At 32.3% G+C, this 14600-nt stretch overlaps 2 protein-coding genes across 3 annotated transcripts in view; one reads left to right on the top strand and one right to left on the bottom strand.

Annotated features, from left to right (window-relative positions):
- Positions 1–645: 645 nt before the first annotated feature.
- Positions 646–6181, bottom strand: LOC106715911 (solute carrier family 35 member B1 homolog). Its single transcript, XM_014509280.2, has 7 exons — positions 5801–6181; positions 5293–5415; positions 4649–4882; positions 3506–3567; positions 2963–3110; positions 1494–1629; positions 646–1163 (listed from the first exon to the last, which is right to left on the bottom strand). Exons 1-7 carry the CDS (start codon positions 5990–5992, stop codon positions 1096–1098), a joined length of 963 nt encoding a protein of 320 aa, XP_014364766.2. The 5' UTR covers positions 5993–6181; the 3' UTR covers positions 646–1095.
- A 1186-nt stretch (positions 6182–7367) lies between these two features.
- LOC106715924 (coiled-coil domain-containing protein AGAP005037) overlaps positions 7368–14600 on the top strand; it is a 173137-nt gene continuing 165904 nt past the window's right edge. For both annotated transcript variants that reach the window (XM_045686054.1, XM_045686055.1), the window contains exons 1-2: positions 7368–7512; positions 10469–12300. In XM_045686054.1, the coding sequence (XP_045542010.1) occupies positions 10506–12300 (1795 nt within the window). In that variant the 5' untranslated portion in view covers positions 7368–7512; positions 10469–10505. The remainder of the gene's footprint in view (positions 7513–10468; positions 12301–14600) is intronic.

The following is a 14600-nucleotide window of genomic DNA, read 5'->3' as shown; positions in this document are numbered from 1 at the left end:
TTTTTAATATCATAAGGTGGCAAACGAGCAAACTGCCATCTGGATTCGCCACAATAGCGAGGCGACCGTTGCCCATAGACATCCGCAAATGCAGATGCGTTGCCTACCTTTAATCAACGTAGAAGGGGACGTACAGAAAGAGGATATTTCTCCTTCCTATGCGTCCCCTCTTCCGCCAAATCCACTTCTCCTTCCCATCCTTTCCTATTAAGAAAAGGATGGGAAGGGAAAGAGGAGTAAAATTAGGCCTCCGGCACCACACTCATCAGACTGTAGTTGGAATTGCTTCCACTTGACGCCTGTCTTCTGTGAGGTCGTGGTATTTCACTGAGCGAGGACAATTCGTGCACCAAACAAATATTGTTGTTGCTACATCTACCTCTGTCTGATTAAGGTTTAAATTGCTGTCCTGTAAAGTTGTAATTTAAAAAATATATCATTGTTCTTGTAAAGTCGATATATTTTCACTCAGTTGTAAAATTTACTATCGAACATTTCATATTCGATACTACAATACGAGCACAAAGAATTTCGTACAATGACCACATAGCGAAATGACAGTGATAAATAACATTTTTGTGTAAGGTGTAATTTAAATAAAAACTTAAAATTATATTAAATAAAAACAAGTAAACAATCAGGTTTGGTTTACTTTATGCCAGTACATATTGTACTGGACAGTAGCGGTAGTATGACATGGATAATTTTGTCTCACTGGCGCCAGTCTACATTATGCCAGTTAGAAGCTATAATTCTGAGCTTCACTGTCTTACTGTACTGACGTAATATAAATAGTTTTAGCTTTTTTTTCAAGGTCAAACCAAACAAATTCATAAAAACTAGAACAAATGTTAACTTCATTGAAAAAAGGTTTACAATCCCCTAACACTGTGGTCGTAGTCTCTGTGCTAGCGAGACAAATGATATTTATACGAGAGCGATAGAGATAGGTAATAAAAGGTTAATAAACAAAGTTCTTCGTGCTCTCGAACTTTCACTTCCTAATAATCTTAAGGTTTTTCTATAAATGAACATTAATAACATTTACTACGAATAAATATAGTAATTATTTTATAAATAACTTAGAAGAACTTTTCATTTAACTGTTGTCCTCTTTGATGGTTGACTTTTACCCTTGCTGTATATGATGTCTAGGAAGAGTCCTGAAAAATATAATATGTATTGCTGTAAAACAATATTTAAAAATGCTTGATCAAGATAACATGTTGTAGCTATAGCTAGCTGTCGCCCGTGACTGTACGCGGGGAATTAAAGTTAAACCTAATAAGTAGTCAGTGTTCTTCCAGACTATGATCTACATCTATGCCAAATTTCATCGAGATCCTTTAAGCCATTCCGGAGATACCTTCAAACAAACATCCATCCATCCATCTAAACATTAGCATTTATAATATTAGTAAGTAAGACTTATTTTTTCATTAATTCTAAATACTTTATTACAATCAAACAGACAGTAATAAATCAATACTTACCAGAGAAAACAAGTATAGCACCAATCCATTGTCGGCCGAACAAGACATTGCCAAAGATAATCACCGAGGCCAAGACGGTGAAGAATTTCCTGGTTGTAGTCACCACTGAGCATGGCAAAGGACCAAACTCTGCTACCTGAAATTATTATTGTAAAATGTTAAACTATAATAATGGACATATGAGCCGTTTATTTTGAAAGTGACCTAACTCCGTTTTTCATTTTCTTGCCGGTTACCATTGTTACATGTACAACTTCATGTTATTTATCAGTGAAGCACTTCAGATTGCTTAAATTCTGAGAAAATACGATACATTTTTTACACATAAGTTTTCCGAATTAATTGAATAACTGAGCCGTGTAGTTTGAAAGTGGCCCAACTCCATTTATAGTTACATCAAGTTATTGTTTCATGCATCTTAAAACATATTAAAAAATTAAGAAGTGAAAAACACATCATAGCTTACAGTGACATGTGCACCGAGCAAAATAGAAACATTAAAGTAGCTTAAATGTGGTTGAAAATTGTCCAAGCTTTGGTTAATAATGTAGAAATTATAGATCATAATTTTTTAATATCAGGACATTCGTTTTTACCAATTGATATAGATTTTGCCGTGGTAGAAATGGAATTAAAAAAAATAATTTACTGTACGTTCCCCAAGATTATTAAAAAGTGTCGGAAGGGTAATAATTTTATTCTAAATGAAATGAGACAGGAAGATTTTGTATCGACAAAATTATTAGAAGACGCAATTTTTAAAAGAGTAAAAAATTCTGATGGCGAATCAGTAAACTGGTTAAGAATATGTTGGATGCGTTTTGTCAGAAATAAACCATATAAAATTTTTTATAAGACATCCATTAATGAAAATGAAAATTCTAAAGTTCTGAATTTATTACCACGTCGGGGTAGTCTAGTAAATTGTTTTGTAATAAATTTATGTTTGTAATTTATTATGTTCAGTAATTAAAAAATGTTTTGAATCGCATAAATTATGTTTCCGAAGTGTTTTCAACATATGCAAAACAAATTCCGTATTCTTTTTTTTTAATTTGAAACATCTTAAATCTGGCTGTTAATTTTGAAAGTGGCCCAACTCCATTCTTGATAAGAAAACGCACGTTATTTACTTAATAATTGCAACTATTTTAACAGGAACTTTAAATTTAACATCCTTAGATACGCTTAAGCAGTATGACTCCTTAGTATCTTATACGTATATTTTTAAATTCGTTGAAACGCAAAACTTTCAATATCTCGATTTGAAGATAAATGGAGTTAGGCCACTTTCAAAATAAGCGGCTCATATGTAAAGTTTTTTGTTCGGGTTAAACAACATCATCATAAGCCCAGTATACATCAGCACTGAGATGGTCTGAGCCTACCCTAAGTAAGGGGTGACTATGCTATATGCTTTTACCTATTTATGTTACAATTAAATAGTAATTTTTTTTTTCTGTGCTTACCATGAAAAATATAAAAAGTTGTCCCAAAGCGCCCATCAGTGCAAAACTGATCAAGTATACCAAAATCTCAGGATACTGTGTCACAAATGCTACAAATTTGAATATTTCTCCACTCAAAAGTACACCGACCGAGGAGATAATTGTTGACCTAAAAGAAATAATAATTATATGAATGTTTGAATGTTTGTTATCTCTAGAACGGATGCCTTGGATCTCACTGAAATTTGGCATAGATTAGAACATAGGCTGGAAGATAAGTTTAACTTAACTTTTTTTTATTCCGCGCGAACGGAGTCGCGAGCAACAGCTAGTTTAATCTCTAAACACTAGGCTATAAATTAAATATTTCTAATGTGACATAGTATGCAGCTATCATTTCATAAACTAGAACACAGGTAGAAATGTAACAATAAAAAGTAAATAAATCCAAATAAAATATAAGATCCAATTATAAGATAAGTGTGTATGAATAATAAATATAACATTTTAAGCAATAGATAAAGGAAGTGTTTGTTAAACTATTGTTTTATTATTTGAACTTACCACCAATTTGTATTCAGCATCATTGAATATGCAGTTGGAGATGATTCACTCTTTATACGTTCCTGGAAATATATAATACATACATTTCATTTCATTAACAGTGGTAGACGCCAGCAACAACATCAGTTGCACGAATTGACCGGCTCGCCCGGTGAAATACCACAACCACACAGAAGACAGGCGTCAAGTGGAAGCAATTCTGCGTTTCGTCTCATGAGTGTGGTGCCGGAGGCCTAATTTTAGTCCTCTTTCCCTTCCCACCCTTTTCTTATAAGGATGGGAAGGGGAGGTGGATTTGATGAAGGAGGAGATGCATAGGAAGGTTAAATATTGTCTTATTGTGCGTCTCCTCTTTCGTCGATTGAGGGTAGGCAACACATCTGCGATTGCGGGCTATGGGCAGCGATTGCTTCGCCATTTCGTCGAATTCATGTGGCCGCTTGCTCGTTTGCCACCTTGTAATATAAAAAAAATTCAATAAAACATTTCTTCATTTTACTATATTTTTTAATGTAAGATAAGGGGGAAAACTAGCAGCGGTAACACCAAGGTGTTCATCTTGATGATTTTTATCTTTTAACATCATTCAACAAAAAATATTCAAAATGTCAACATAAAATACGCAAGCCATTTTAATATGCATTTGTTAATAATATCTAGCGATAAAAATCTTTACATAGATGAAGTATAAATGCAAAGCAGATTTAGACCTAATTATAGGGAACATAAAGTTATTTGATAATGCAAGATGTTTAAACTAACATCCAAAGTTTACGAATAACAAACTTCTTCAAAACAATAATGTTCTCAAATATTTTATAGCACAGCTCAGCCATAATTAAGGAAGGTATTATCAAAAACAATCTTCATATTCATATCAATAGTTTGTAAAGAATGAGGTAAACTAACCTTCATATCTTAACTTATATAAATTGCATATATTTTGGGAAATCTAAAAAAAAAACGTAGAATTACACTACTTATTAACAAGTTTCACAAAAATATTGTATTCTGTCAGTTATAATGGTACACTTCGCAAATCACATTTTGTACACAAGCAATTTGTAATTTCAATTTGCACAGCTCCATTCATTTAGTCTCTATGCTAAATAACATAATGTGTATAAATAATAAAGAACATACCTGCACAGCACCGGTCAGTCCATCCATGGTTAAGGAAACAAGAAGTAGAAGTTCTCCAATTCCCATGCCTTGAGAGTCATCAGTACTTTTTTTAGCTTGATCCTTATACATGAAGAGTGCAACACCAATAACAATCAAAAGAACGAAAAGGTATTTCTTCAGTGGATATGATTTGCGTCCTATTAAAACACCAAGAATCATAACTGGTATCGGTTTTGCAGCTTTGCCTACCACCTGTAAAAACAAATAAATTGATTTTCTACAAATCTTGCATCCACTTTGTTTTATAAGCAGGGATGATGACTTTGGGTATTGTTGCAGCAACTTAGGTCCCAGGGTTGCATGGGCAGAGTGCATGGTGTGTCAAAGCAACCTTATTCTTATCTATTTTATTTTACTTTTTTTTCTGTCTTTGTCATTCTTTTATTCCTCTTGTTAATATAGAAACCATCAATATAAAATCTTTAATTTACGGAACTTTTATTTTTTAAAGTTATCAAACCAGAATCATTGCTTCTTATTACTTCATTATCCATTAAAAACAGACAGTAAATTTTACTATAGGGTAATTGTCTAACATATGTCAGTATTAGTAATATAAATTGAACATGTCACTTCATTTAATAAATAAATAATGAGATTACCTGGGTTGGATAATTTACCCACTGCAGAGCCATAACTGAACAAAGCATCGCTAAGAGGTAAGTTAATGCTGATGAAAAGTAATAAGCGGTTCTTGTTGTATCTTTCTCATGTGTCCATGATACCTGAAATAAGAAAAAAATATTAGTACCAAAGCTAACACATCATTTAATTAACTTAACATAATTTATCTATATAGATGTCAGATTTAAATACTACATTGCCTATTGTTAAGTGATCCAATGTTCATAAACAACTGCAAGACTGCAAGAGGAACTGCAGGTGTGTTGCCGGACTTATAAAGTAATATAAAGTTTGGACAACATGTAAGCGGACTTAATTTAACTGGATAATTATTTTGGTTAATCATTCAGCAATAAAGGAATGTAAATAGCTATTACCGATTTAATGAAAAAATACATTTTTGAAGGGTAAAAGTCTTTTATACTTAGAATTTACAATGATTACGATAATAATGGTATGAAGAATTATTAGGAGTACATAACTTACCATCAATATTTGAGCGAATAAATAATTTACGAAACTCTGAATCAAAACCAGGGACAAAGCGCAAGTAAATTTATCGTTCTCTCCATATTTACCCCTGGTAATTTTTTCTTGTAACATAGCAAAAATAAAATAACATATAAATATTGCTCCAGAATAAAAGATGAATCTAATTTCACTTCGTGTTTTCATCATTTTGTAAACCTACGTAACTTTCTGTAGCAAAACTCTAAATGTGACACGTTAGTGTACTACAATACTACTAGTTCAATGGACACGTAAGACCTAAGCATAAGGCATGTTATTTTATTTTTAAATTTTAAAAAGTACAAAAGCAAATGCAATAGCAACACGTATACGAAGAATAAAATGTCCGTCAAAGAGAACATATAATACACGTGTTGTGTACAATGTGGAGACGCGACAAAACGTCATATGTCAACGTCATGGACAGTCTTGCCAACTTCTGGCTTCTGTCAAATAAAAAAAACTAGACCACAGATAACTTTTCCGTTGCTAAACATAATTTTAAATAATATTTTTCTCATCGAAAATATAATTTTGTGAGAATAATGACAAAAGTGTAATTTGTATAAGAGTATTTATTAATTATGATAAATATTTAACGAACCTTTTATTAAATGTTTATTTATAAGTTAATGTTTTTATAACAATGACAACTTTTGAATGTTTATATATAAATTTTCATAAATTTTACCGCTTATAAAATACAGACAAAATTATTGGCATCAGATATATAGGAGAACAAACTTACTTTTTTTATATACATTGAACTATCTATATTTGACGGCTTTCTATTATTTACTCCATCGCTTTCGTACATCTTTGGAAGCTTGTTCTTTTAATTTTGTAATTGATCGCGCTATTTTTAAAATATTGATCTTGAGTTTATGTGTAATTTTGAAAAAACAAACAAGTTACTAATTATATTTTGTATAAATAAAAATACTTACGGTACTTAAAGTATACTAATTTAACTGACTGCTTAATGAAATAAATGAGATTCTGTAATACTTTTTTTTATTTTTTTTTGGCGTCCTAAATACATAATTTCTATGTCAATATAAAATGTTAAGTTAAACCGAGAAATTGTATAGTAAATTGCTTGTATCCATAACTGCTTTTCAAAATAGTTTCGATTTCAGACACAATAATGTGGTGTGAAATGGAACGCAAAACAAGTATTGAAACTTGTTTTGTAATAAAAACCAACTGTGTTACGTTCGCACAGGTTACATTTTAGTATAAGAATATAATGCCTTCAAACCTAACAAACAATGTTAGACCTATAATGCAGATATGCACTTAAAAGGTTATTTTATATTGTTTTGTATAACTTTAGTCTGACACTTAAGTTCCGTTGTAAGATATTATTTTGGAAGCAAAAATTCCTAAAGACGAACTTTAAAGTTATAAATTCTGTGTTTATGTTTTAACAAAAGTGTTACTTATTTTTTTACTTTGAAGTTTAAACTTTTTACATACTATATGAGTTTGTTTTAATTTGTCCATGAAACTTTTTGTAGGTTTAGAAATGACGTCATTTTGGTACACCATCAATTTATTATTTATTATGTGATATATTTTATTAGGAGCAATTTTATGACTATAGAAAGGTTAGTCTTCAACTAATAGGAAAATGCGGTAAATTCAAGTGAAGAAACTCTTTAAAGTTATGTTATGACTCATAGTCGGTAAGTGTTGATTTTGTGGAATGTTTTTTTTATTTTACTTTAATGAATGATTTATTTATTTACTTTAACCAATCGAATTTGCTTTTAAAATAATTCTTTCTTTTTAATGCGATGAATAAGGTTTGTTTACATGCAGGAAATGTTATCACTTAAACCGGAAACGCCCTAATATCGTCAGACCGCTTTTTATTTAAAATTGGAATATATGTGAAGAGAAGCTATAAGAGTTGGTATTAAAAAGTTTTTAGTATTTTAAGAACTTTGTTCCATATTAGAGATGAAACAAGGTTAGAAGTTACTACTAAATTGAAACCGTTACGCATGCGCGGTTTTGCATACAACTAAGTATAAATTTTATTACTCGTATGTAGGCAACTATTACCAATATTGCATAGCCCAATTTTATATAAAAACTTGTCTCTCTCCGTGAAAAAATGAAACCCCAACCTGACTATATCTATAACGGTTATACCTAAAGTCATAACTGACTCGTCTACACAAAAGATAAATAATTATTTATATATTGAATGTTTACAGAGTAAACCGTAACCGTAATGTATATATTGAAGGAATAATAGAGGTAACGTCTGTTTAACTCTGCAGTTTCTTCTATAAGTAGCCACAAACAAATATTTAGGAATGTTTATTATAGCAAAAATTCGACGTATTGTTTTATATTTCAAGGATAATATATTTATAATAAAATATAGTAAGTGACATTTAAGTTTTTGTACTCTTGTATCCAACGTGCCAACTAAAGTGCAGAGTGCTATAAATAAGGAAAAGTTGTATTTACATTAGCTTATTGTATAGTTCAAATACGATTTTTTAAGATTTGCTAACGCAAATCCTATGGCAAACTCTTACTTAATGCATATGAGTTGAGTTAGCAGATGATTAATTGCTATAACTAAAAGACGATTTTATTTTTTGTAATGTAACAAACGAGCGTTCATATGAATTGACCGAAATATCGAAGCGACCGCTGCTCTTAGACATCCGCAATTTCAGATGCATTGCCTACCTCTAATTGACTAAATTGCTTTAAAACACGAAATTAACAAATGTACGTTGCTAAAAAAATCCCAGTTGAGGTCATGGTCTCAAATCAGCTAATACGCATTTTCTTATCATGTCCAGTATTGATTGGTATTTGTTTACATTCTTCTAAAAAAAAAAATATGAAGTTGAGTTCGAGCCATTTGGCGGTAGTCCTATCGGTATGTAGAAAACAATTCTAGGTCAGTTCATGCGACCAACAAATAAGCCAACGTCTAAATTCGGCAGTGTATGTATAAGCAAGTAATACAGAGCCAAGTCGATACTCTCCCGAAATCCGTACTTGTAAAAAAGTTAAGTAACTGCGCATCTGGAACTTGGCCAAAGTAAAGCTTGACGACATTTCTTTGTTAAATGACCAAGATATTTTTAGGGAGATGAAATTTTGAAATAAAATATTAAGGTTGCAATAACGCAGCTTACGCAGCTTATAGCAGCCTCTGTTGCATTAAAAAATTATTTAATAATTGAAATAAAATATTATTCAAAACATAAAATTTGTAATGTACTAAATTATGTAAGTACTAAATTTTATCGATGACTTTTGTCAGCGGATACTTCATGTGTAATCTATATTCGCCACACCTATGGTTATTTTCAGGCTATCTTATCGGAATTAACAAGAGTAAATTCGGATAAGATATTCGGAGTTGGAGTTTTTAAAAAAATCGTTTAAAATGTTCCGTAGGTTCGACAACTGATGGGTTATTTTTTAATATTATTCACAGATAATTTTCACTGCCTAAAATATTATAAAAAATACATATATGTTTTATTCCCTCAATCGATAAAAGATACATATTATAAAATGATTTTTGTATAAATGTAATTTTAACTGTAAATGAAGTGTGAATTATAATTTTAATTTAGTTAATTTTATATGAATAGTATTTGATTAATTTATTGACTTGTTTGTTTTTCCATTTAATGACTTGATCACGATCTGTGTTGTGATGAAAATGCATTTTGAAATAAACATTTCATATACCTAATTAAATATTGACATCAGTTTTGTGAATGCATTAAATTATTAATACATTCATTTTTCTGTACTTTAAAGTGTACTGAATATTATGAAGGACGATTACACTATTGCTTTATTAGTATTGTTTAATATGTTATCTTTCTTTGATGACATCGTTTCGGGTAATCTTTCTTAGTAATTAAAGTAAAAAGGTAAACTTTGAATGTCAACATAGCATTTTGTGGTTGACGGTAATAAAAACAGAATTGCAAAAAAAAACTATTTTTAATTTGTAATTTACAAAAGTTGATATTAATCTATATATATAAAAGAAAGTCGTATTAGTTACATTATTTATAACTCAAGAACGGCTGAATCGATTTGACTGAAAATTGGTGGGCAGGTAGCTTAGAACCAGGAAACGGACATAGGAATTTTTACCCCGTTTTCTATTTTTTATTCCGCGCGGACAGAGTCGCGGGTAAAAACTAGTCTATCTATATATATAAAAGAAGTCGTGTTAGTTACACTATTTATAACTCAAGAACGGCTGAATCGATTTGACTGAAAATTGGTGGGCAGGTAGCTTAAAACCAGGAAACGGACATAGGATAATTTTATTTATGTAGTAGTATTTAATTTATGAAAATTTAGATGTAAACACTTCTCGGTCGGCAACGCAGTCCGCGATAACCTCGTATCTGAACCTTGACGGACAGTAACTTGACCTTCTCCTTCTGAACTAGATTGATGGTAGCGATGCGATGTACCTTGTATGCGACTGTAATCCTAGTATGTATAGCGTTCAGGTTTCATACTTGCTATGGGAATGCGCACATTGATTTGAAGGTTATCTTCAGCTTGTTACTGGATATGGACTTTATTTACTTAAGATCTATGAAATGTAATTTCAATAACATGCTTTTGTTTCAGATAGTCGTGAATACTGACTTCGTCTTTAACTGATAAAATGAATGACAATAGCAAGAAAAGGTCAAATAGTTTTCGTAAATTATTTCCAAATTTATTTTTCACCCATCGTTCTAAAGACAAAAATACGAACAAAGAATATGGAACTGGTCATAAAAACGTAGCAGAATTACAGGCAAATAAGAATCAATATCAAAACCCACGAACATTGGTGGATAAAAATACATTTATTCAAGACTCGGATGTCACGCAAGAACGGATATACGAAAACTTGTCAGCGAGTCATAGATCGGGAAACGATCGCATTGTGGACCTTTCAAGCAATCATTCTTCTAGCAGTACGTTAGTTTCAGATAATGTAAAAAAACAAATAGATTTCTCAGACCAACCTAAAAATGAAAACTACTATACCACTTATATGGCCAGACCTCAAGTACCACCAAAACCACAAGGTGAAATAATACAATCAACATCACCCAGGCCACAAAAGCTAAATGATTTTAACACTATTCAATATCCGGACGTATATTACCATTCCTTAGAAAAATTAATAGATAAGATAACACCACTTGATGAAATTGAAATTTATAAAGCATCACAAGCTCAAGCAAATCCAGCATCAGTTGGCGCTGAGATTAAAAGAGTGAGCACAAAATTCCTCATTTCGCCAAAAAAAGAAGCTGAAGTGCGAACGATACAACCCACAAGAGCGCGAAGTCTTTCTTTGGACAAAAACAACTCTCATAATATCCCCAATCAAAATGATGACCTTGCACGAAATCACGACTATGTTAAGAAACCTTATAATTATTCTGCACCCACTTCACCCGTTGCTGCGACCCAAAAAAGACCCAACATACCGAAAACAGTTTCTCCTTATGGACATGTAAGAAAAACAATGCTAGAAACAGAAGAAAAACGGAATTCAATAAGTAGGGCAAGTCTTGGTAATAAATCTACACCCTCACCTAGGCCCCAACATCTGGATATAACCATACCTACTTCGCCTAGGAATAACAACGGAGATAACGACAAAGAAAAGACGCGTCAGAAAATTGAGGCTTTTTATTGGCAGAAGCTCAAAGAATTAAAAGAAAAAGAAGACGAACAGCTATTAAAACAATCTTTGGATAATATCCGCATATCACCACAAAAATTTAACACGGTATACTCTAGTTCCAATTGTAGTACACCGAGTTCTTTTGTAACTGAACCAAAAAGTTACAGTTTACCGCGAGGGCGGGACTTGAATTACAACATGGCCCAACCAATTTACGCACTTCCACCTTTTGTGAGAGGCGCTCCAGAGCGGCGGACTGATTCATTCATACGAAATCACACATCCGACGCGGATACGGACATCGTGTATAGACAAATGCGTAAATCTAGTTCAAGAACTACGTCACCCGTAGTTAATAGACAAATGCCGATTTTTCAACGAGGTTCTTTGACGCCAGACGGAAGACACAATATTTATCAACCGAAACGAGTTAGTTTTGAAGAGCAGTACGCTAAGACTTCTCTATCAAACAACAGTGAAATTCCAAAAAGTGTTGCGCTAGATGTGAAGTTATCGAATGACAGTTACAAAATATTGAGTGCAAGAAATGCTTTGTTCCCGGGTAAAATAAATAGTTCGGTTACTCAGGACTATGGAACTCCTCCCAAACCCCCAGTTCGAACAACAAGTGTAGATAGTGTCGGGAAGACATATAAAATAATCAATAAAAACACTGCGTACTTAGTACGTGGAAATCATTCAGTGTACTCGGAATCTGAAAGTGGTTCGGAGGCTGGGGAAATTCAAAAGATTTTGCAGAGACCTTCACATAATGGTAAGTTTAAAATTTTTTTTTAATTAATGGAGCGATTAGTTTTAATACAAAAGAGATTTTTCTTATTTGCTCAATATACATTCGAAAGCATATTCTGCGAGAGGAACAAAGCTTTGACTGTAATGATATGTGTTGCCATGGTATCTTGACATGGAAAGCGATTGTAACAAGTTATCCTCAGATATCTAAATAAGAATAAAAGTTGTCCGAAATAACTACGGCTAAAGGTTTACACTGTGAAATGTTTGTAACTAAATAAAAGCTCGAACATCGATAGGGATTCACTTTCGCTCTCTGATTAAAAAAATCCTTTCATAACACCACAGAGAGTTAATATATGAGAAAATCTATCAATATCTTTTTGCATTCAAACATTGAACTTAAACTCAGTTTGTTGAAGTACTTTCGTGTCCTTTATTGTTTCTAATTTTATACGTATATTTCATTTCTTTAAAGTAAATATTTCAACTGAACATGAAATAGTCATGATTACCACTAGAGCGTTTCCAGCTAAAAATAACATACGTTAACCAGCAATATCGCGATCCGGCCCCGCGATTCGGGTCAAGTGAATAAATGTCTGGTTTAACATTCTACACTAGTCCGTAGTTTTAGTTGGAAGACGTTGATTGAATTACTCTGCATGGATAAATTTATGAACACAACGAATGAACAAATGAATAAATGTCTATATGTATAACTTGAAAGTCCGTCATTTACAACACCGTTTATATTATGAACCACTGACCGTGGGTTTTTTGAGAACAGATTCTTCGTTTAAAACATATTTTCATCTCTGTTTTGTCAAAGAAAATGACAGGGATGACCATATGTTTTACGCTGAGGTTTTGGTCTCAAAAACCCACGATTAATGTTTTGAGAAGCGACTCGTTTTTAAAAGTAAAATGCATAGTTTAGTATTTTAAATAATATTCTTTCCTAGATATAAATGCGGACAACATTTAGGTCGCGGATGTTGCGTTTTGTTCATATGAATCCATATTGCGATGAATAGCTTTTGTTTTGTCAGAATTATTCCATGCCGCTGTTATTCTGCGATATACAGATTTATTTATACTTCGTACAGTCGATCCAGTTTTTATTTCAACGAATAATAGCAGATATATTCACTGCGGATACCATTCAAGTTTAGTCGGACTCCGTTCAACTAGGGCGTAGTTTACAAAAACTCAAATTGAAACCTCTTTTTTATTGTCTCAATACCATTAAAAACAGTCAATGTATGAAAAAAATCCAAGAAAATATTGCCAAACAAAACAATGAATGCTAAACGATTAACGATAGGCGATTCCAAACATGATGGAACGACAAAAACACGAGGTAGAGTATGCACAATGTTTTACGCAGTTTATAGTTCCCAATCCCTGACACGGGGTAACAAAACACTGTGAACAGGCTGTCCACTTTCCACCGTCCAACATTGCTCATGTATATTTCATGTATGCAAATTTTAGTTACCCTTCTGGTAGCGCGCAAAATTTCCTCTGTTAGCCTTTGAAACTTCTGCTTTGTGACTTAGTTTCAAATATATCAGTGCATGATAACGTGATTTCACTCCGGTTTTGAACGATTTTTTTGTATTAATCTGATTTATTTGTATACTAGCTATCGCCCGCGACTCCGTCCGCGCGGATTTAAAAGAAAAACTTGATTCAATTAGTAGCCTTCCGGACTTTGTTCTACATCTGTACCAAATTCCATCAACCTCCGATGGCCCTTCCGGAGATACCTTCAAACAAACATCTAAAATATAATATTAGTAAGATATATATTAATATAATTGTATATATGTAGTTAAAATGTAAATACCAAATTCTTAACCTTTTTGTAGTTTAAATTATTTTGAAAAATCCTATGCATGTTTTTTTTAGTAGAATGTTCATTCAAGTATAACTCATATCAAACAAGCAATGCAATAAGTTTAACTGAGTATGTGTAGGTAGTAGCTAAAGCATACCATAGTTCCGTGGCTCGCAATATATCGTAACTGTATTCAGACTGTAGCATTTCAACAAAGCCGGATTGAACTTGCTTTTAGCCCCTATTGCTTCAATTCAAGGAAAGCTGTTCAATTGTTTCAATGGAAATCGATGTTTAGCACACAAATGGAATCGACTCGAGAAAGGTCGTCAATTAATTTTGTCTTCTCTTTATTCGAAAAGGATTGGAAAATGAACGAATGGAAATATTCTTAAGAAAAATTTAAATTTAAAAGGGAAACGGTGTTCCCCTTTTAAAGTACTCGTTTGAAGTACTTTACATTCAAATTCATTTATAGT

Source organism: Papilio machaon, chromosome Z, assembly GCF_912999745.1.
Source record: "Papilio machaon chromosome Z, ilPapMach1.1, whole genome shotgun sequence".
NCBI classification, from domain to species: Eukaryota; Metazoa; Arthropoda; class Insecta; order Lepidoptera; family Papilionidae; genus Papilio; species Papilio machaon.
The sequence above is the reverse complement of the archived record's forward strand: the minus strand, read 5'-3'. Positions and strand labels throughout refer to the sequence as shown.

Coding starts and splice junctions, on each gene's coding strand:
- LOC106715911 (XM_014509280.2), bottom strand. CDS start 5,992: ATGATGAAAACACGAAGTGAAATTAGATTCATCTTTTATTCTGGAGCA. Junction 3,568..4,648: donor GACTGACCGGTGCTGTGCAG/GTATGTTCTTTA, acceptor ATATATTTCCAG/GAACGTATAAAGAGTGAATC. Junction 1,630..2,962: donor AACTTTTTATATTTTTCATG/GTAAGCACAGAA, acceptor TAATAATTTCAG/GTAGCAGAGTTTGGTCCTTT.